Genomic DNA, 24,266 nt, shown 5'->3' with positions numbered 1-24,266 from the left:
TTGATGTCGATTGGTTTGGTGTGATTGGTAAATGGTCATTTGTGTGAGTAGTTTGTCAATGTTTATTTTGCATCTGATTGGATGAGTATGTACAAGGTGTTGCCATGTTTTTGTGTGATTTTTGATGGGTTTTTCGATGTTTTTGGATTTTGAATTGTTTTGAATGTTTTTTTTTTTTTTTTTCTTTTGGTATTTTCTTCAGGACATTTTCTGAATGTTTTTGTATTTTCTTCAGGACATTTTCTGAATGTTTTTGTATTTTCTTCAGGACATTTTCTGAATGTTTTTGTATTTTCTTGATGATTGCTTGAATGAAGAGCGTAATGATATATAAGACAATGTAGAATCCACTTCCATTACGAGGGTAAGGGTATTGCCCCCAGTTTGTAGACCTGACTATGAAAAGGTGAAATGCTAGATGTATGTGTGCATGAATGTGATCGCAACGAGCCTGAAAGATATTGGAGCCATTGCCTTTACGAGTGGCGCCTGTTTACCAGGTTTTCACCATCGTACTTACCCAAGGTGCCACCGGAGTGGTTGTTCAACGTTTGGATGCATGATTTTTCTTTACTTTTTTGAATGTTTTTGTATTTTCTGATATGTAGGGGAGCCTGATGCCTTGTACACCTTAGGTATAAAACCTTTTGAGGTGCATGCTGTTGATTGGATCTGCGAGCGGTTCTCCTTCTGGTGTAGCCAACTGATATGCCCCGGACCCGAACACAGCAGTGACAACATATGGGCCCAGCCAGTTTGATTCAAACTTACCTTGATGTTCTCTATTTGGTTGATTGCGAGGATTTTCTCGAAGAACAAGATCACCTACCTCAAATGTACGAGATCTAACTCGGTGATTGTAACTTCTACTCATGCGCTGCTGATAGGCTTTTAGGTGATTGTATGCAGCTTGTCTTTTCTCATCAAGTAACTCTAAGTCCTGAAGGCGTGAGACTCTGTATGCTTCATCATCGATGAGATTATGCAAGGAAACTCGTAAGGATGGTATCTCGACCTCAATAGGCAAGATAGCTTCTGCACCATAGACCAATGAATAAGGAGTTGCACCTGTAGGGGTTCGAATGCTAGTTCGATATGCCCATAATGCTGGATTCAATTGAACATGCCAATCACGACCGGCATCATTGACTGTCTTCTTTAGGATTCTCAATATGTTTTTATTGGATGCTTCAGCCTGACCATTGCCTTGTGGGTAATAGGGAGTGGAAAAGCGGTGTTGGATATGAAATTTCTCACAAAGTTCACGGACATCCTGATTTTTGAAAGGGAGACCGTTATCTGTGACAATAGACATGGGTACACCATACCGGCAGATGATGTAATTGAGGATGAATGAGGCGATCTGCTTGCCGGTGACTTGGGTAAGTGGAACAGCTTCGATCCACTTGGTGAAATATTCGGTGGCGGTAATAATGAATTTATGGCCATTGGATGAAGATGGATGAATCTTACCCACAAGGTCAAGGCCCTATTGACAAAAAGGCCATGGTGTTGTGATTGGTTGCAGTTCCTGTGCTGGTGCATGTATCAGGTCGCCATGAACTTGACATTTCTTGCATTTCCTAACAAAGTAGTAGGAATCCTTTTCCATAGATGGCCAATAGTATCCAGCTCGCATGATCTTCTTGGCTAGTGATGGACCGCTTGAGTGAGTCCCGCAAATTCCTTCATGTACCTCTTCCAAAGCCTTTGTTATCTCATCTTGTTCCAGACATCGAAGGAGAGTACCATCAAGACTACGTCGGTATAGGGTTTCGGCAATAATGGTATATCGAGCAGTTTGGCGAATGAAGGTTTTTCGTTGGTTATTCGATTGGTTGGGAGGAAGGGTGTACTTGGGTTTTCATCATTCCCAGTTCCTCCAAGTGCTTCTTGAAATTCATTGAGGTTGTCCTCTTCTTCCTCAATTTCTATTTCTCGTTGCCTTGATCGCGATCGGGTTTGAGCCATTTTGTTTGCAAGTTTGTGTTGAAGTTGATTGAAGATGATGATGAGTTGTTCGATGAAAGATGGATGATTAGTGGATTGTAGATCTCTAGCACTCTAAAGGTAAATGTAACCAGAATTCTTTCTTTGAATTGCTTGTTTGTTTTGATGAGTTTGGATGTGATAAGGTGTAGAGAAATCTGAGATGTGTTACAGATTTTGACTACCTAGCAATGAGAGGATTCACTCATGAACTAGTTTTAACCTGCGTAGATGTGTCTCTTAGGATGAGCTTATCCTAGATGTAGAAACAATCTAAAAGTGATGTGATGTGTTTGATTTCAAGCAATATCTAAAAAGAGAATTTGGGACAAGAACCCCTTAATGTTTTAAGAGTTTTTGGGATGGATTGATGATGGAATAATGATGTATGAATGAGATGATGGATGTTTTGTTTTCAACTTCAATAAAAACTTTGTGTCACAAATGGGACAAACTCTATCTCTTCCCTTTCGGGTGTTGGTGGCACTTCTCGAACTGTGTTGTAGGTGATACAGATGTTTGGGAAGAATTTGGGGTTAATCTTTCCTCCTTGATTTTTGTGATAACTCAGAGCTCTATATTGCATAAAAGCTCTGCGGTTCAATGATTCTGAATCAAATTCGTTTGTTTTACCTTGAAGGTATAGACGCATGCGATGTAGAAAGACTCTATGGGAGACAAAGATTTGTCGATTGATATAGAAGAATTTCCTCCTTTTGATTAAAGCCTTTGAGCTCAATGGTCTTCTTTTCAAGGTAATATTCTGATGACACTTCTTCTTTCGCAAGATGTGAAGAATGGTCATAAATTTTTTGACTCTTTGTTTGTTTGCACTTTGTTTTTGGTATTTTTGGTTGTGTTGACAGATGTTGGATGAGTACTTTGTTTTTGGGATTGATTTTCTGATTTTTTTTTTTGACAAGAAAACAAAGTAAGCACACAAACACAAGATTGTAGCCTCAAAGGCACAAATGAGTATGGGTCTAGATCAACCCAATTTTTGGATTTGTTTTTGACCCTTCCTTTTGATTTATTTTTAAGGTATAATTCCAAAGCCTGAAGTCGGCTCAATTTGCTCTAGGTCTGTAAAACGAACATACTTCAAACACTCTTTATCCCTATGGTCAAATGGCCAGTTGTGATAAATTTAGCCCACATCTTGATATTTCTTCGACTTTGGTACTACATACCTTATGAATCCCGCCGTAGCAGGTAAGGATGTGATATACTAAGTCTTGCACGAGCATAACAAATAGATGATCCCTATGATGGGGGAGTCACCACTTTTATCAAGCCACAAGTGACTTTTCAAAAAGCTATGTTTCTACTCAAGGAAATATGTATGGTGAGTATCTTGGGAGCAAAACCATCTATGCTCTTGCACTAAATTATACCTCAAATATCCTCAATCAATAGAACAGGTGGGCTACTACTTAAAAGTGTTTAGTCATGTTCGATGGCTTTGGACATAAGTTCATTCTGCAGTGACTCACTTAAGAGCCTTGTAACTGGTGGTGGGGCCCATTTGTCCTTTCGGCCAGTTACACTGTAGGAACAGCTATACCCAAGGCTACAGCTTTCGCTCTCACCTGATTTCTATAGCGGCTCGAAGGATTTACCGCTCGAGGTCGTTCCCAAGAGTATCGATCCCTTGGCAGGCCTCTCTTAAAAAGATAAAATTTTGAGCGTTACTAACACTTTTCTCTTGCACCTAGGACCACGAGAGCCAAGGGAGAGGATAGTGTGTGTTAGAAGTAGGACCACTCGACTGACTTTTTGTGCACAAGCGTGCCAAACACGTAAAACACTTGTTCCTTTTAATCCAGCATTTGCAAATGTGTTCTAACTATTTGGAGATGTTGCTCCAACAGCCATGGTGTTCTTTCTAACTTCAAAGCAATATGTTTTGTAATCTAGAAGTTGAAAGTCCTGGTCAACTTAAAAAAAACACGATTGCATGAAGGAAAATTTGTTTTTGCCAAAATAAAGACAAGCGGATTGTTCTTTTTACTGCACCAAAAATTTTGAAGTGTGGATTGTGATTTTTAAGTCCCAATTGATGCAAGAAAGAAAGTTTGTTTTGTTGATTTTAAGCACCAAATAAAAATGAGGCCTAACTAGAAAACAATGAAAAACTCTTTTTTGTGTTTTTAAGTTCTTTTTAAGCACTAAATTTTTTTTTTTTTTTTTTTTTTTTTGTGATTTTTGTTGTGTTGTTTTAACCTGCACAAAGAAAAGAAACAAGTTAATAAAATCGATGCTCAAAGGGGGGCTTCCACAAGCCTAATTTTTGATTTTTTTCGGTTACAAGTCCCTTTGGGCGACACTCTGTCGCAATAGCGCTATTCTGTGTTTTTTACAGAAGCGCTAATTAATACGAAAGCGCTAGTCTGCGTGAGCAGAAGCGCTAATTTACACAGTAGCGCTTAAATAAAAGAAAATCCCGAGAATACAAAAGCGCTAGAATAGAGTCAATAGCGCTGAAATGGTGACAATAGCGCTGGAATGTTGTTAATAGCGCTGAAACATTTTCAATAGCGCTACTTTATGGTCAATAGCGCTAAAAGAAATTTTTCAATAGCGCTAAAACGCGTTCAATAGCGCCGAAGCGCGACCTGTGTGGCAATTTCAACAAGAAAAATGTTAATTTCAAAAAAAATCAATCAGAAGGTTGCGTGTTCGATTCACGTCGGGTTCACCAAATGATGCCCTCCTAAATGGCACAATGTTAGTCTAAGATCAAACAACATAAAACACACAAGATGTTAGAGTTAATCAATCTAAAAACCAAACACAATGAAGGCATTCCAAAGGAGACACTAAAAACATGCTAAATATATCTAACTAAAAAAGTAAGACAATGAGATATCTCCAACTATCTCTTAACATGATATTAGTTCTTTCTCCCTTGTTCCTCTCCTCTCCAAGTTCCAAAATAGTGTAGCTCTCAGCAGCTTTTTGCACTATGGATGCTTATGGAGGATTGAGATTGTAGAATAGCTCTAAACATGAAATAAAAAGCTATTTTAATGCTAAAATGATGTATTTTACCAAAAGACAAGATTTAGTTTGTTTATGCTAAAATGCTCTCTAAAATGGCTATAGTCTAAATGCATACAAGTTTTCAGGATCTGGATTATGAAGGAATGGGCTCTATTTATAGGGAAAATGGAGCAATGGATGGCCAGGATTGAATGGTTCAATCAAGGGTCAAGCTTGAAAGTTGGGGATCCATGTGCACAATTTGCACCAATGACATGGTGACAAGTGTCAACATAGGATTGGGTTGAAAGAAGAGGTTGGAGGCATTAAAGGCCTGAGAAGACCTCATGGTTATCTAAAGGCTAAGGGTCAAGCCTAAATTAGGATTACCCACTGGATTAGGAGTTAATCCAAGGATAAACCTTTGTGCAAATGATTAAGAGATAATCATGGTCAAAGTATTAAATGCTTGATGAGACCTTTGTGGTTGGATAGAGGTTGAGTCAAACAAATGTTTTAACCATGTGGGAGGGTTGAATTAACCATTAATGGTTATTGAAGACTTTGGGGGATTAAGTGGTTGAAAGTTGGAAGCCTTTAATGGTTTTCAAAGACTTTGGGGTTTTTGGTGGTTGAAGGTTGAAAACCTTCAATGGTTATCCAAGACTTTGGGCCATTTGAGAAGTGACTCCATTTTGCTTAGGAATGTGACAATATTTAGGGGATGGATTAGGCTAATTAGGAAGGGGTTAGAAGAATCTAGAAGGGGATTAGATTTTGCAAGTGGATTTGGTGGGTGAGGGAAAATAAGATTTTATTAAAATAAAAATTCATTTATTTCAATAAATATGTGCAAGTTGCATTTGTAGGAAAATGCAAGTGGGGTGGGGATAATGATTTAAATAAATGTTTTATTTAATTTATTTAAAAGAGGAAAAGAGAATTTTAATTAAATAAATAGATTTTATTTATTTAATTGAATGGAATTTGATTTAATGAATTAATTAAAATAAATTGAATAATTTATTTAATTAATAGAAGAATGTTTGGAGATGAATTAATTAAATATTTATTTAATTAACTGATGGCTAGTGGATTTTTAATCAAATAAATACGAAATATTCATTTAATTAAAATGGACAGATTTATGTGACTACAGTAATTAATTATAAAAGTAGAATATTTCTAAACTATTCTCTACTTATAAAAGTAAGAATATTTGGATTATCATTTGAAAAAATAAAAAATAAAATTCTATTTAAATTTGATTAATAAATAAATAAATAAATAAATTTACTTATATAAAATAAAAACAAATACAACATATTTCAAATTAAACACTATTTAATAAATATAATTTTTATTAGATCAATATTTAAAAAATATTTTTCCTCTAAAATAAAATAATATAATCAAATAGTATACTTATCCCACATAAATTTATATAAATGACTAGATATATCAAAAATTCCAGAGCCTATGCCACAAATGAATTTATTTCTCTTATTAAACTTATATAAAAGACTAGACAAATCAGACTTTTTGCCATAAACGAATTTATTTCTCTTATTATTTTTTAATTATTAATAATTTGATGCTCTATTATACCAATCATATTAAATTGCTTTCAATTGGTCAATTTAGAGTACAACTCCATCAGTACTCATCACATGCGTAAAGTGATAGATAAATCTTTTATTTTATTAAAATTAAAAAATTAAATATGTACGAAAAAGAATTCTTTCGTATATACCAAAATGCCCAAAACATAATTGGTTGAAATGTAGGTATTTCTCGGACCTACGAATTACCCAGGGAGTAAAATAATTGTCTGGACGGGAGAATTCTGTGGAAGTTTCTGCTGCAAATTTACATAAATCACATGCAACTTTTGTAGTAAAAAATGATAAAACTCAGTAAAGAATCCACGCTGATATGTCACAAATCGAAGTCCTGGTGGGGTAAAACAGAGGACATATTCAACTTGGATTCTTCCTCGTCTCCTGCAAGTTGATGACGAGGAAGATGATTGTACACAATTTTGTCTACTCCACCGCTACATAAGGATATCACTGCTATAATTTTTACAGCAATGCCTCCCCAATTCCTTCTCTGCTATATTTAGCTCCCCATTATCCTGTTTTTCAGGTATCCTTTGAACTGCAGGTTTGTTTTTTCTCATCCTTATTGAGTGTCTGCAAAACAAATTTGTTAAGTTCTAGCATTTTTATGAATGACAATGGATTCATGCAGTCTGGGTTAGTTTTTCTGTTATGTTCAAGGAATATTTTGAGTATCTGATGTGGGCTGCGAAGAATTAGTGTGATTTCTTTATTTGGAAATTTCAACTGTAAAGAATTAGGAAAAGGGGGAAAAGAAACCTCTGCATTGTTAATCCTAAAGCATGATGTTTGAAAAGGAGTAAATTGTTTATCTATTATTTTCAGAGTGAAATGTGATCTTTTGCTGCAGGATTTGATTCCCAAAGTATGGCATATCTGATTCTCTGGTGTTTATATGTATAGCTGTGACTTCTACATTTATACACAAAAAACAAGGACGTGTATAACGTGGCATGTGTATACGCACATGTTGTTGCTTGCTTGATTTGTGGATATATACAGTAATGGATGTAGGTATATAGGTTGGCTCTAAATTTAACTGATTTACAATATATAATTGGTTGTTTTAGTGGATGTAAGTTTTCTTTTCTGTTAACATGTTCTGGCAAATTCCGCGATAGTTTTTTCTTGGTAAGGAGACCACCATATGTTTTTATGTGGGCATGTGAGTTCCTTTATTTCTACCCTTAATTATAGATTTGCAGTTTTCTTATAATGCCACATTTAGCTGCCGGAGCTCCTATGATATAGGGGAATGGAATTATCTATGTTCTTATGAATTGAGTCCCGAGGTTTAATGAGAAAGTAAAAGCCCAAGTTCCCTTGCTGGTGGGGGTTTCCAGTGGGGTGGAGAAGCCCATGACCACAAGGGAAAGAGGAAAATGGAGATCTAGAAGTAATTTAAGTTTAGGGAAACAGGTCAAGAGCATTAACTTTCCTTGTGCTGGGACACAAAGGTAAGACTGTTGGGTTGGGCTTTTATTTTTTCGCATGGCTGGAATGAAGGTTTTTGTAATTAGCTGTGATTAGGTGTAATTCCAGTCGTCGAGATAATCTGCCATGACTGGCTAGTCAGAGTTCTCTAGTTGAGGATTTATCTTCCGAAAAGCCTCTGCTTTTTGGCGCCCTAAAAAGGGTGGGTTAAATTTTTTATCTATATCTCAGAAGCTATACAAAATGTCAAACCTGCTTGGGCTTTTTTATGCTTTTATGGATTTTAACTTTGATACTCACATTTTGGAATGTGTAATTATTTGGGGAATTTGTGAAACAGAATGGAGATTTTGGAGGTCTTATTGTGTTGGTATAAAAGCAGGACTGGGATTTGCTATAATTCTGTTTCTTATTATCATTAGCAGTTTGTTTGTTTAATTTTTTTGGTCTGTACTGGCCATGTGTTGATTGAAAAGGATGCTGGCCCCTCTTCTGATTCTGACTCAGATGCAGAAAAGTGCCCCTCTTCGGATTCTGACTCAGATGCAGAAAAGTGCTGCCTTCTTTTAGCTTACTTTTCTTGGCTTTATAAAATTTATATTTTGGCAAGCACTCTCCTTTCACTGATCTGTTTTGCATTATAGGGATTTTTTTGTGTTATGGGGATTTGTAAATCCCTGCTTGCAACCTTATTTGGGATTCCCCGTTTGTGACAGATTCTTTTGCTCTGTAATTGGAGCTTTTAATGGTTTATTCAATTATTTGTGGTTGTTAGATTCTTTGTAGCACTCCAGAATTGCATTTATAACATGATGTACCTTTGAGATTCATTAAACTACTTTGATCCTTTGTCAATGTTAGCGAAATTGCTTTCATTCTTTCCTTTTGAGCTCTGTTGGTTTTGTCTGTATCAAAGTTAACATGTAATTGTGTACCTCTGCAGGTTTTTCTTGCTTTCGTATTGAATTATTCAGAGGGTTTCTTTGTCTTGGGAGTCCTACCCTCAAAAAAGGTCTGATATGCCAATTCATTCGTATGCGAGGTTGCAATCTAACGCATAAAGAGGTCTTGGTTCCAAGTGCTGTATAATATTTTTCTTGAAATTGGCAGAAAATTAAGATAAGGCAGGATGGCCTTCTGGGACCTTTTAGTTGTGGCGAGTATGCCAGTTGTGAAGGTTCTTTTGATAGGTGGTTTGGGTGCTGTCCTGTCAACTCAGTATGTGAATGTGTTCACTGAAGATGCTCGGAGACACCTAAATAAGGTAATGAACTACTACATCTATGTCTCCAAGATTCCAAACACAGAAATCAAAATGAAGTTGTGCTGCAAACATGAACTATTGTGGTCAATCGATAATACTTTTCTTCATAAGAGGATCCTCGTGTGTATCTATGCCTATGCTATTTCTATGGTTTCTGTCAATCAGTCAGAGCTCTTTATTTTGTGAAGTAGCCACAGCCCTGTTTTGATGTTATAGTAATCTCTTGTGAACTTCCTTAAAAAAGTGTCATTATCAGAACCTTTAGGCCTTTTATTTATTTTAGGGTTACTTGCAGAAATATTATCAGTTACAAATTATGTTCAGAGCATACCTATCTGTATCTGAGCTTCATGTCTGCTGGGATGAGGAACTAAATAACCTTAGTAAATTTTGAATCATTCACAATTAGTGTGTTATGCAGTTACCATCAAGATTAGAGAGAAAGATGGAGTATGCAATTTGCAGATCTTACAGTAGGTTTCATTTGAAGATGCAATTGTTATTTGATTCGTAAGAACATTTTTTACTTCCTTACAGTGACCTTTCCTCTACTTGAATCTTAATTACTCACAACCTGATAGCCATTCAGTACTTTTTAATATTAAATATGAATGGGGCAGCTAGGGCACAAGTCTATAAACAAATTACAAATACCAAAATCTGCTTAAACATACCTGAGCAAATAGGTTTGGAATTGAAGAGCATGTTCTAGATGTACAAGTGACCATTTGAAATATTTAACGAAACTAGTAGTGCTAACCTGTGCCCACATATTTGAAATAAGGATGCACTACTAAGGAGGTGCAAGTTTTACCTCAACAATAGTCTTCACCTTGCAGGTGTTCTTTTGGTAGATGCTGCAAAAGACTGATAACCATTTTATTTAGAGATATCCCATGCTAAACGTTATTAGTAGGTGAGCCCTTGATCTATAATAATCACTAAGAAAACCTCTGATCAAGGTACTAATTCATGAAAGTGACTTTTGTTTACCATGTCTATATCCGTTTTGGTCTTCTCCACTTTAAACATTCTCTTATGCAATAAAATCTTGTAATACCAAATAAATTTTAGATTGTTCTTTTTAAGCAAAAGCCTGCATGGCTGAAGACAATATTTTTGGTCTTCTCCACTTTTAGCATCCTCGTAATAAAATCTTGTAATACCAAATAAAGTTTAGATTGTTCTTTTTAAGCAAAAGCCTTTATGGCTGAAGACAATATGAAATGCCATAGTTGGTGACTTGCATCAGCCAAATTTATTAATGAAGAGGTTTGATCTCTTCAGTTATTTCATTGCTTGACATAATAGAATGCAAAAGAAATAATATTATTACAGATAGGGAAAGTGGGTAGTTACGCAGACGCTCATGAAGATTACCAGTCTTGTAGTTAGAAGAGAAGAACTAACAGAATAATCATAGAGTAGATCACGACTAGCATATAATATGTGGGAGATTGTTTACTTACATCTTAATTTTTTTTCTTTTGTATGGGTATCACTTGACAGATCGTCTTTATCGTATTCATACCAGCTCTTATGTTTGCAAGCCTGGCAAAGTCGGTAACATTTGAGGATCTCATATCCTGGTATGTGATATTTTCAACTTCAATCACGCTTATTGCTAGTAGGGCCTGTTTTAGTCTAATTAGTTGTGAGATTAAAATGCATTGAAAACACAAATGTTTTATAATTAGAGTAATAATAGTAATATAGGCTTCAGATCAGATAAGTTGGCAGTAAAGAAAAAAATCAAGTAAATGAAGAACCATTGTTAAAGATCTTCAATATACATTGACAAGAGAATTTTTTCTTGACGCATTTATTAAATTCTCAATTAGCATTAGTATTTGCAACTTAAACAATGGGAGCAACAGGAAAGGCTATTTTGGCCCCAGTAGACTTTAGAAGGCATTCTGGTTAAAATTGAACGTGAAATCTGTTTTTCAGGTCAACATAGAATTATTTAGTTTGCTTTTCCTTGGTCAGCAAATATGTGGCTATTACATGGTCTTTCTTAAGAAAAAACTTTCTATCAATGATCATCGAATTACACAAAGGATATAATAATTTTCTACCAGGAAAGGATGTATATCTTATTGATGAATTAGTTTGACATAGGTTTTTATTCCTTTTGAATATCGAAGTTAACTGATTCAAATGTGCGATAAAGATCATATTGTGCTAGTTGTAAAATACGTTATAGTCAATCACAAGGAATCTTATGGCCTTTATATATTCATAGAACTGGAAAACGCTAAAGATGGATGGAAGATGTGCATATCAGTAACAATGCAGATACATTGCTACCTAACAAACAAGTTTGCTACCTAACAAACAAGTTAGTAGTAGAAGTTATTGAACTTAAGCCTTTAGGTTATTTATGCATGCAGAGAAGTTAACAAGTAGAGTCAAGATAGAAAATAAGTTTTATGTCTACAGCCACAGAGACATAGTACTCACAGAGGAGGCTCCAACATTCTCATGCCTCACCTCTTAATATTACAAAAAACTGTATTCTTGCAAAACCTTGTACTTATTGCTATTCTGCTGGATGCCATTGCTGAAAAGCAAAGGACTGTATTAGTTTGAAGTGACTTAACTTTTTTTAGTTCATATTATCAATTAAATGATGATTATCTCATTATCTTGTGCTTCCTCCGTTTTTAAAGATTCAACACTACTCCTTTCTTTCCAGGTGGTACATGCCATTCAATATTTTTCTTACATTTCTCTTTGGAGCTACGCTTGGATGGATTATTGTGAAAATAACCAAGCCTCCAGAGTATTTGAAGGGCATAATTGTTGCGAACTGTTGTGCAGGTAAGTGATTCTCAGTTCATATTCCAAGAAAACCTGAACAGTTTCATCTTTCCATTCTGAAATTTGATGCTTTAGCATATGCATTGAATCTCATAATTACATTTTTTGGTATAAATGAGCAATCTTAGCCAAACAATTGAATCTGTGGGTGAGTAGGTTAAGGACAAGGCCACTATAAGCTCATTGATTTCACCTGATATTCTCATTTTAAATCTCTTAATTTATACATCCTTCTATGAAATAAGAAATGGCACAGTTATCAACTCTTTCTAACTCAATCCTGAATCAAATTTCATTGAAATGTAATATGAAAAATAGAATTATTATATTAATCAGTTTAAAATCATAGTATTAATTTTTGGACTAGACTAAGTAAACTCTTTCCTAATATTTTTGAGGTCTTCTTGTATGCAGGAAACATGGGTAATTTGCTTGTCATTATTATTCCAGCAATGTGTCAAGAAAAAGGAAGCCCCTTTGGAGAACCCAGTGTTTGCAGAGTATATGGAATAGCTTATGCATCATTCTCTATGGCGGTACGATTCTAACAAGAGACTGATTCTTAAGCTTTCTGTTAGGTAACAACCAAGGCAAAAAGAAGAAAAAATTAAATTTTGTATTTAAAATAATTAATTTACAATAATTAAAAAAATTAGAAAGATAACAACACTAAACATATTACTATCATAAGAAATTCATATCAAAATAAAAAAATTTACTATATTTATAACAAAATTTAGATAGATAATTGTATTCTTAAATAAAAAAGGTATTTTGTAAATTTTCTATATTAAAAGATGTTATAAAAAACTTTCTAAAGTAAAAAAATAAAACATAAAAAATAATTAAATTTAAAAAAATTCTTATGAAAAGAACATAGAAAAATAGTTTTTAATCCTGTTGAACCTAAAATACAACCCACAAAAAAGGTATTTGGCCTTGTACGGTCATATTTGGTATCCTGGTACACAATGATTCTTGTGCTTTCTAGGAAAGAAGAATGAACGTACCCAGTTCACATATATTTATTAGTTTATATATTCTTATGCTAATGCAAGGAAAACCAAACATGTTACAGATTCTGCATTTTGTTGATTTTATACTCAGAATTACCATGAAAATAAATTGCAATTGGACTTAAATCCCGAAGAGGAAAAATCAACATCTTTTCTAATGCCTTTTTTATTTTCTCCTGTTTGGATTTACAGCTTGGCAGTATCTTCATATGGACTTATGCCTACAGTCTTATCCGATCATCGAGTCACATTCATGAAGAACAGCAAATAGAATCTGGACGTCAGGAGAAAGTTCCAAATATTGATTATTTGAATGCAGGGGAAAAATCCGGTCTTCTGAAGACAGTCCAAGTAGCTCCAGAGGTGCAGAGTCCTGGTGGAAATCCCCTTTCTCGCTCTCAGAGTGCATGCAGTATTATAAGGGTTTCATCAATTCCCAAAGATTTCAATCAAGAGGTAGAAAAGGAAACCCGAGTCTTTATATATCATGGTTTTGAAGTATTACATTATAATTAAAATTTCTTTAATGGTTCAAAAAGCAGAGCTTATTGCATAGGCTGCACCAGTGAAGCCAACTAAAACCTAAGATTTGCAGTAAGATGTCTATCAAACTATACCCAAACAAAAAATGGCTATTGTAATGTGCATGTCCTCACAATTTTTAATATGTAGATCCAAGAACTACTGGTCTAAAATTTTGATTATTATAAACTAATGAGTAATATTTAGTGGGCCTGACTAAATTTTTCTATGCTTTTACCCCATCCCCTACTATTTTCTGTGCATTTAACAAAGTCACATACTTTGAATGGCCCAACCAGGGGGCTATTCTCTCAGCGATTTAATGCAACCCAACTCAAGATGAAGATCATGCAAAAAGTGAATGGAAAGGCAAAGTAGTTATTCTTTTTCACCCTTGAGATTTCTCTTGACTGAAGAGTTCTTTGTAAGCCTCACACATCCTTCAACTATTTACTTAAGCTTTTGCTAATCCTCCTTCTATTCCTTACAACTCTTTATATAGATTAGTTCTTGGAAATGATCTTTTTGGAGTTCTTCATATCCTTAAATTTGAAGCCGCCTCCCTCCCTCTCTCTCTTAGCCTTCACTGATTCGTGTGAACTTTCCTATGTATCTTAGGATTGTATACATAATAGGGAGATGCGTGTCAAGCTTTAATCCATTCTTAACTTAGCAGACCTTTAATACTTAATTCTTATGAGGGGCTAGTTTATATATGCTTTATATTTAGCAGCTTTGATATCTTCTGCTTTGACAATTTCCAATTCTGCTTCTCTTTTAAAGTTCATTTCTTTTGTATTTATGCTTTGCATTATAGGCACACCTCTTGACTGCTCAATGTTGTCTCATCTTGTATGGCCACAGCTTGATAACTTTGGGTCCAGTCAAATGCTCAGTGTTCAATTTTCTTTCTGTTACAGATCCTTGGAGATATCCGAGGGAAAATATCTGAACTGTAAATATCTAGGTCTGTTATATGTGTGGAAGCAACATTGGTAATAAATCAAAAACATTAATCAAAGAAAGAAATAGGAGAGATGTTAGAACTGACTGGAGTACTTTACAAGTCTGTGCATTTTGTACATGGCATACTCTTAGGGGAAATGTATGGTTGCTTATCTTCCTTTAACTTTATCTATGCTATGCTTATTTCTTATGAATTTTGATGACAAGATATATACATAATGTTAAAAAGATCTCAAGGCTAAAGATTATCATGGAATTTGAAACAAGTGATCTTCCATGTGACTTCATTTTCTGACATTTGAGCTGAACGATGTCAGGTGTAATAGATGAATTTGCCTTTTGGTGCATTTCCTTGCATCCCACTAGGTTGCTGTCCCTCATCCTCGCAAGGTGAACCCCTTGATTACTACAGAGGGCTCTGTGATGTAGTCAAGGAAGGGGTTCCAATTAAGGGATGCCTAATTCTTGCAGCCTGAGAATTCTCTCATTACAAGTCAAAATTGTGAAAGCTTCAATCCAGTTGAAATGCAACCCATATTGCAAAATAATTCACATGGACATTTGGAGAGAAATAATCCCATAAATTAATTTCAGACTAGTAATTTCATTCCAATTTTCTAACAAACATTCAGAAAAGAACTTCTACACCGCAGATTATCATTGACTACTGTACAATGGATGTTTGCAACTGGTAACAACAGATAGTAGACCCTCATTCCTATTGTTCTTTGTAAACTATTAAGATTGCCATTGTTCTTTGAAAATTAAAAGGAAAAAATATATACTTGGCATACTCTGTTTTAATACCGTCCCTTCCAACACTGTTCTGAACCTGAGATCCCTACCTTGTGAAGTAGGAGTTGTCTTTCATGCTGCATAGGTCCAACTGAAAACTTTTTCTTATTACCATCATGTTTTAGCAGTCATTGTTGCGAAAATCAGCCTCCCCTAGTTTCCAACGAGACAAACCCTTTCTAACATCCACTCTGTCCCAATTTTTTTATTTTATTTGTTGTTTTCTAATAACTGCAGATGTTGTCTCCCATAAAAGATACATAGAAAATGAGCTACACATGAGGGGATTAAATGGGGCTATAGGATTCCCAAATACGACCATGAATGCCTCTAGGAATTGTGGGAATCACTATAATTGGACTAGGCAGAACTGAAGGCAAAGTCAAGTTTTATTAGCATTTATTTAACTGTTTTTTTGGATGATGCGGATTGCAGTCAACCAAGGATGCTTCTATGTCATACACCCTAGGTAGGAATTGATACAACATAGATAAAATTTTAGAACATTCCAAGTAATTTGTGTGCTTCATCTGTTTGGCTGAAACACTCTTGGTTTGTCTTTTTAGTTTCTTGTGGTTATGGTTATATATCCATAGAGATATCATAGAAACTATCAAATAAAAAAACCTTCATTATAAAGAAAGTAGCTAACTACCTTAGATATGTCCAATATTAGGATTTGAGTCTTTGCAGCATAATCTATTATTAATCCTATTTACTCTGCTGTTTTGCTATTATTGATCACAGTAATAGCACACTGATGGCTATTCCTTAGGACATTCTCTCGGCCTCATCTTCGTCATCCTCATCATTCATTCTCCATCACACATGTATAATATAACCAGTCTTAGAACGGTACAACATAAGTCCATTATTTGGAAGACAGGGAACAGAGTTTTTATATGTCATATAACATCATCATGCAATGAAACAGAAACATAATAAATTATTCCTTAGGTTGATGATAACATATTTTATCAAAACTGGGTATACTTTCAGATTGTGTACTGGATCAACCCTCATAAGAGCTGTCCAAACAGGCCTTACATGTACATGTACCAACCCAATTTCTCAAAGATGCAACGAATACAGTAAAGAATCATACGAAAGGATGAAAAATATCTTAAACAGTGCAATTACATCTTTAGGAGCAAGGAGCCGCTTATTTGGGTTAAGAAGAAATATAAAAGGTGTTTCCCAAATCAAGCCATCAGAAGACCTATCTTTTTAGGTGCAAGTCAGAAACAGATCTTAATTTTTATCCGAATGGTTTAAGTATAAGAGGACTGGAGCATGGGGAAATGAGAATATTTGAAGGAAATTGCTTCCCAACTTGAGCCATTATATGACCGATTTTTGTTTCTGTATGTCAGAAGCAGATCTTATTTAATCCCATTGGTCCTTTTATAACAAGAATCAAGCAGAATCTGTGAAAGGAAATTTTCCATGAAGTATGATATTATTAATTAACTTATTGGTGAAAATGGAGGCCAAAAATGGGCTAAAACAGGTCTGGGTTGGCGCTCATGGCAATTTAGGCGTATGTTGGAGTTGGGTGGTGTTTTATGATCTGATTGATCAATTTGTCTCCTTGAAGGGGCTATAGCTGTCATATGTGTTTTTCAGCCTTTCTGTAGAGCCTTTCACTATGAGACATTCCATATCAAATACTAATAGAGCCAAATATGTGCCAACTTGGTGCCCCCTGTCTTGCATTGATTATTTTATGCTGTGATTCAAGGCTGTATTGTTGATTTAATAAGATTGAATACAATCTAGTATTAAATAGAACAAAAAATTCATTAACCCAAAAATACAAGTAAAATGTATCCTGGATTAGTTTAGGAGGAGAAGGTACCCATTGGAATTGGAACATATTTTAAAATATTTGTGATTGAAATGATACACAATCCCATAAGCATAAAGAAACTACAAATATCTGTATATGCTTTGAATATTTTGTGATTTATGTCTTGAGGATATTGCGAGGAGATTTACAAAAGCTAATGTTATTTGCTTGTAGGTGGTATTGCTTTCCTCTCCTGAAAAGCCAAGCTATTTCCATAACATTCTTGGAAAAGTTCAAGAGTACACAAAGGACACTTGTCAGCTAATTCTTGAAGAGTTGAAAGCGCCTCCTACCGTTGGTGTGGTAAGTTGTTGAAATACTCATCTATATAAATTGTATTAAGCACACGCTTCTTAATTTTACTGTTAGGTGCCAGTATTTTACTGGATTAAACATGGGGTAGTTTCTGCAAAACAAATGAACAGCTTTGGAAATTTTCTCTCTTTATTATGACTTATTGGATATATTTATCTCTAACAGAAGTTCAGTAACCTGTAATTTTCTTGTCCTCTTATGCCTATTGGCTTGCAATATAACATCCACTTGGGATAGCACTCACTAAATTTTTATTTCCAAAGCAGTTTTGTTTTTCAAAAGAGTGTTTCTTAAGAGTGGTATGTTGAAATAGCGATCCGTATAGATTTTATCAGGTGCACTGTGTTCCATCATGCGCATGCTTCTGGTGATAGCATTCTATCCCTAGGATATGGCCAAATCAATTTTACTTGTAGAGTTCACTCCCTAACTACAGTCACACTAGAGTAGTGATAAGCTTGTCTATGAGCAGGTGATAGGTTTTACTGTTTTGTTGATCACCTTGGGAAGAGGACAAACTATGTCTTGGGGCATTGCAAACCTCTATTTATGTTCTTGTGGAGTCATCAATTCCAACTTTTGTATGTTGCCATAGAAGTTCGCTCCTATATCAGAATTAGTTCTATCATGTAGGGGGTTTTTCTCATAGTAAGATAAATGATAACAGATTGTCTTATGGTTTACTTTGTCTAGGTCTAGCAGCTGATATATTAGTTATTTGGACAGGTTTAACAACAGGAATCTAGGGAACCATACATAGGCATATGGCCATATCATTTCATGGTGATACAAACCACGTTGAATGTTATCATTTGAAAGTTGCAACGAGAAATACAAATTGCAAATTGGCCATCTTTTAGAGGAATAGATGGACAACTCTTGTAGACTATAATCATATAAATAAACTGTTGCATAGTGTTAGGGGTTGAGTATGAGTTAACAGAAGCTTTTTTAATTATGTGCGCAATTATTGAGAAATTGGAAAATATATAGAAGAAGCTTTAGCTTTGGGTTCTATAGCTTGCTTTCTAATTGGTGCTGATCTCTTTTTTCTCGACTGATTTCTTTTAACTGTTTTCTTTCTCTCCCTTGCAAAATATAATTGCTTTTAGGTGCAGGGTTTTGCATCAGCAGCAAATGTGCTGCATCACGGTCTTCTGCCTTAATGACTTTATTCATTTTTCATTTACTCAAGTATATTGGAATTGATGAGGATTGTTCAACATTTCATATCTTGTTTTAAACTTCTAAATGAAGTTTCTTTTGCATATTCAAGTGCTAACAGATCTTGATTCATTAATATGTCATTTGATGCAGATAGCAGGATTTATTGTTGGAGCAATCCCGCAAGTAAAGAATTTATTTATTGGTGAAAACTCTCCTCTTCGAGTGATTGATGACTCCATATCTCTATTGGGGTATGCATCTCTTTCTACTTGTCAATCTTATACAAATAAATGCTTTTCTTAGTTAAGAAATCACGAAGCAGCACAATTATGTCCATGATAGGACATGTTCGGAAAAACATGCCATAAGAAAAAGCAAATCAGGCCCCGTTCAGGATTTCTTACTCTGTCTCCATCATCGATTCAAGCTTTGCTGTGAAATCTTTATTGATAGATTACTATATTTCTTATTTTGTTTTGACCGTTTTTGTAGAGAGGCGGCCATTCCAGCCATTATCCTTATACTTGGAGGAAATTTAGTCAAAGGTGTGTAACGCGTGTCCAAAAGATCTTACTTTTGAGTTTCAATCATATTGACTTCCAATTTTGTCACAAGAAAATGCCCTTTGAGTGTCTTTTCTGTTCTCTTTTATTTTAAGTGAAAGGTTATCTTACTTCTGGTTTCTCTTTGCAGGTTTAAAGTCTTCGAGTCTAAAAACTATTACTATTGTATTGATTATCTGCGTGAAATATGTAGTACTTCCGGTGATTGGAATATTTGTAGTTAAAGGAGCATCCTATCTTGGGGCATTGCCAGATGACCCACTGTATCACTTTGTAATGATGATTCAGTTCACAGTTCCACCTGCTATGAATATTGGTTAGTATCATGCCTCCCCAAGAAGTGCATATAGGATAAATCTTAAGGCACCCATTGTAGATTGGTAATCATAGATGATGTTTCTGCTGAGATTTAATGATTTCATTTCAAACTGGATGCCCAGAGCATTTACTTGTTCTTAAGCCATAGAATTGGCACTCAAGAGTCAAGAGGATGCTTATAAAATTTAAACATTATCAGTTAGCAACATGGAGTTTCCAAGGTCGCTGATACTAGAGTAAATTTTTTTGGATAAACTGTGTAAAAGTTTTTACATCAATATTTTGGATCATACTCTATGATCTGTCATCAGAATGAAAAAGGCCAGAATCATGAAGATCATAGAATATGATTGCAAATGTCGATGTATTTTTTTCTAACGGTTTAATCCAGAAATTTCATTACTCGGTTATCAGCTCGGTCCACTGGACAACCATAGCCAAAATACAGACAAATGGAATGAGAAATAAATGTCGTTTCAATGGCTAATAGTGTCATGTTGTATTGATGCAGGAACAATGACTCAATTATTCAATGTGGGGGAAGAAGAGTGCTCGGTGATCTTTTTATGGACATATGTTGTAGCAGCCTTTGCCGTCACCTTTTGGTCGACAGTGTTCATGTGGATCTTGTTCCCTTGAGAATATTATTACTCAACAAAAGTTGAGAGTAGGTTGTTCTTAAATTTTTTTTCGATTCATTATTTGTTTCTGTAGCAATATGTTAAGAAGAATTGATTTCTTTTCTTTATCCAATGTGAAGGCATGAAACAATATTTTTAGTTCAACTATGCTCTCTTATGGGAGAGAGCCTGCAAGAAAGATTAGCTTATCTCTGTGTATCAGGCAGGGAAGAAAGGTAAACTCAACTAAGTAAGCTCTGAAAGCATATTTTCAGAGATTTCCAAAAGATGTTATCCACGTTGATCAAATTACCTTCTTTTTTTCACAAGAAGTTGTATGGTATTGGTAACCATTGCAAATTGAACTATCATTTTTTATGCTCCTCTTGTTACGTGGTGACAAAAGTTACTAATAATAAAAGTTGAGCGGTAACACTACAATCACATTAAAATTTAAATTAAAAAACAACTTTCTATTATTATTATTATTTATTACGAGTAGACAATGGATAATTTAAAATTAAGTAATTTTAATGACTAGACAATTGATAATTAAAGACTAAAGTCTAATTTAAAAATAAATTAAATGCTAAAATGCAAATTAAGAAGCAACTTATTATTATTATTTATTAAATAAAAAAATTTCTTTTAAATCTAGATTTAAAAAAAACAAATCTAAATTAAAAGTAATTTTAAAAACTTATAATTTGAACTTATATTTTTTTTCATGCAAATCATTTCATATTCTAACATAAGACTAAAAAATAATATATTTTTAAATCTAGATTTAAAAGAAACTTCTATTTAAAAAATTATGTTTTTTAAATTTAGATTTAAAAGAAATTTCTATTTTATTTTATTTTGCATGCAAATCCTTTCACATTCTAAAATAATAGTAAATTCTGATAAATATTAACCAAATGAAATTAATTAATCTATGTTAAAGGTAAAGTTTATTTTAAATCTTGACTAAATAAATTGTGACTAGATAACAAATAATTTTAAAATAAGTTAAAGATTAAAGTCTAAACTAGCATATATACCTTAAATTTTAATTTAATCCATATAAAATACGTTGAGAAGGATAGGTGCCTATTCTCGAGGCACCTATTAAATTGATTAAAAATAGGCACCTCGAGAAGGATATCTCTTGGCATATTTTATATGGATTAAATTAAAATTTAAGGTATATATGCTAGTGGCAGTCACGCGATGTGACATGAAAAACATAAAATAAATGCAACATATAATTATATAGTATCTTTTTCTTGAATTAAATTATATTATTATATTATTATGTAGAGATATATGAAATTTTATATATCCATTTAGACTATTTTTAATAAATATATATGTGTTGCAAGATTAAAGCATGTACTAAAATGTAAGATATATATTAGACTTTATTTAATGATAGTACTTATAAAACATTATTTAACAGTCAGTATTATGGTTACGAATAGGGTAAGGGTTAAGGCTAGTATTATGGTTAGATTTAAGGTACATCATTGCTAGGGCTACGATTAGGGTTCGCATCAAGGTTAGGGTTTGGTTTAGGTTTAAAATTATGGTTAGGGTTAGGATTTAGGATTACTGTTAGGATTATGACTAGGGTTAGGGTTAAGGTTACTATTATGTTCAAAGAAGGTTTACATCATTGTTAGGGTTAGGGTTAAGGTTAGGCTACAATTAAGGTTATTGTTCTAGAAGAATGGTTGGGGTAATGATTGAGGTTCAATTAGAATTAGTATTAAAGTTAGGGATAGGGTTCAATTAAGAGTAGGGTTAATATCACAATTAAATTTGGGTCTTATTAGGTTTAGGGTTAGTGTTATGATTAAAAAAGGGTCAAGGTTTAAGGATAAAGCCTTGTGTTAAGGTTAGGGCTCTATAATAAAGCATGCTTTCAAGGTTAGGATGAAGGTTTAATTAGGGCTATGGATTACGTTAACATAAAGATTAGGGATAGTATCAAGGTTAGGTTGGATTTAAGGTTAAGGTTATTTTAGGGCTATAGTTTAGGTTCAAGATAGGGTTTAATTATGGTTAGGGTTAATTTTAGGGTTAGGTTATCATAAGGGTTCAATTACAGTTAGGGCAAGAGTTTAATCAGTGTTATAATTTAATTACATTAGTGTTAGGGTTAAAGTAGTATTAAAGTTCAATTAGGATTAGGGTTAGAGTTAAGTTTAGGGTTAGGTTATGGTTAGGTTTCAATCATGGTCATATAAGGTTTAGGGTTAACATTACACAACAATTAGGGTTACTATTCTAGGATAATGCTTTGGGTAAGGGTTGGGATTGAATTAGAATTAGTATTAGGGAAAGGGCTAGTGTTCAATCAAGAGTAGGGTTAGTATTACAAATCATTTAGGGTTTAATTAGGGTTAGAGTTATTGTTTGGATTCAAATAGGGTTAGAGTTTGAGGATAAAGCATGGCATGATGGTTAGGATTATATAATAAAGCTTGATTTTAAGGTTATGTTCAAGGTTTAATTAAGGTTATGGTTATGTTAGAATATAGGTTCAATTAGGGTTAGGGTTTACTACGTCTAGATTAGGGATATTGTCAAGGTTAGGGTTTGATTATGGCAAGGTTTTAATTATTGGTAGGGGTAATATTAAAGTTCAATTAGGCTTAGAATTAGGGTTATTATTCAATTGCATTAGGATGGGAGTTAAATTAGGATTGAAATTCTATTAGGATTGGGGTTCAAATTAGATTTAGGGTTAAATTAAGGTTAGATTAAGGTTCAAGTTGTAGGTAGGGTTCAATTTTATGGTTAAAATTAAGTTTAGGGTTAGGTTAGGGTTGGAATTCAATTAGAGGGACCAAGTTTAAGGGTTAGCATTATAGATAATTAGAGTTTAATTATGGTAAGGGTCTAATTATAGTTAGGGTTAGGATTATAATTAAATAAGGATTATGATTCAATTACATTAAGGTTAGGAAATTAGGATTAGAGTTCAATTACAATCTTGGTTTGGTGTAGATTAGGGTTGGGGTTAGATAAGATTTAGAGTTTAATTAGGGATAGGGTTCAATTAGGATTGAATTAGGGTTCAAGTTGTAGCTAAGGTTTAATTATAGGGCTATAGGTAGGTTCAGGGTTACATTGTTGTTAGGTTTCAATTTATGGTAAGATTAGGTTAGGGTTAGGGCTCAATTAGGTGTAGATTGGAGATACTGTCAAGGTTAGGGTTTGATTATGATAAGGTAAATTATAATTAGGGTTAGTATTAGATTTCAAATAGGGCTAGAATTAGGGTTATGCTTCAATCACAATAGAGAGGGTTAGAGTTAAATTATGGTGGGATTAGGGTTCAAGTTGTAGGTAGTGTTTAATTCTAGGGTTTTATAATAAAGCTTGCTTTCAAGGTTTAGCATTAAGGTTTAATTAGGGTTAGGGATTACATTAGCATAAAGATTAGGGATAGGGTCAAGGTTAGGTTAGGTTAGGTTAGGTTGGATTAGAATTATGGTTAGTCTTAGCATTTAGTATAAGCATTTACATCATGCTTAGGATTAGTGTTAGGTTTGGGATTAAGAATTAGGTTAGGGTTTACATCATGGTTAGGGTTAGGGCTTAGGATTATGGTTAGGAATATGATGAGGGTTAGGTTTATATCATGCTTAGGGTTAGGGTTACGGTCTACATGATCACACTTATGGTTAGGGTTTAGGATAGGTTTGGGTTGTGGTTAGCGTTAAGGTTTAGGTTTACGATTATGATTATGGTATGGGTTAGGTTTTAAGGTTATGGCTAAGGATTATTGTTATGGTTAGGGTTAAGGATTATGGTTCAGTTAGGGTTAGGATTATGATTGGGGTTAGGGTTATTCTTTATATCATGGTTGGGTTTGGGGTTGGGGTTGGGGTTAGGATTATGGTTAAGTTTTATATCATAGTTAAGGCTAGGGTTTATAATTATGGTTAGGATTATGGTTAAGTTTTATATCATGGTTAAGGTTGAGTTTAGGGTTAGGGTAATGGTCAAGGTTAGGATTTAGATCATGGTT

General features: G+C 34.2%; 1 protein-coding gene across 8 annotated transcripts; it reads left to right on the top strand.

The window, feature by feature from the left end:
• Positions 1 to 6,759: 6,759 nt before the first annotated feature.
• On the top strand, positions 6,760 to 20,623 carry LOC131031188 (protein PIN-LIKES 7). 8 transcript variants are annotated; one of them, XM_057962230.1, is made up of 11 exons: positions 6,760 to 7,137; positions 8,971 to 9,291; positions 10,801 to 10,880; positions 11,990 to 12,114; positions 12,529 to 12,650; positions 13,323 to 13,586; positions 17,437 to 17,565; positions 18,895 to 18,995; positions 19,237 to 19,289; positions 19,438 to 19,623; positions 20,137 to 20,623. In XM_057962230.1, the coding sequence occupies exons 2-11, from the start codon at positions 9,157 to 9,159 to the stop codon at positions 20,262 to 20,264; spliced, it is 1,323 nt and encodes a 440-aa protein (XP_057818213.1). In that variant the 5' UTR covers positions 6,760 to 7,137; positions 8,971 to 9,156; the 3' UTR covers positions 20,265 to 20,623. The 8 variants fall into 8 exon arrangements, with proteins under 8 accessions (XP_057818213.1, XP_057818212.1, XP_057818217.1 ...); XM_057962229.2 differs by having other exon boundaries at positions 6,926 to 7,119; XM_057962234.2 differs by lacking the exon at positions 6,760 to 7,137 and adding an exon at positions 7,205 to 7,603.
• The last annotated feature ends 3,643 nt before the right edge of the window (positions 20,624 to 24,266 follow it).

Source organism: Cryptomeria japonica, chromosome 8, assembly GCF_030272615.1.
Source record: "Cryptomeria japonica chromosome 8, Sugi_1.0, whole genome shotgun sequence".
In the NCBI taxonomy this organism is placed as follows: Eukaryota; Viridiplantae; Streptophyta; class Pinopsida; order Cupressales; family Cupressaceae; genus Cryptomeria; species Cryptomeria japonica.
This window is presented reverse-complemented; position numbering and strand designations above follow the sequence as displayed.

Bases quoted from the DNA above. Each gene is read 5' to 3' on its own strand.
- LOC131031188 (XM_057962230.1), top strand. From the start codon at position 9,157: ATGGCCTTCTGGGACCTTTTAGTTGTGGCGAGTATGCCAGTTGTGAAG. The intron at 9,292-10,800 runs GTAATGAACTAC...ATCACTTGACAG, and splicing joins CTCGGAGACACCTAAATAAG to ATCGTCTTTATCGTATTCAT. The intron at 17,566-18,894 runs GTAAGTTGTTGA...CATTTGATGCAG, and splicing joins CGCCTCCTACCGTTGGTGTG to ATAGCAGGATTTATTGTTGG.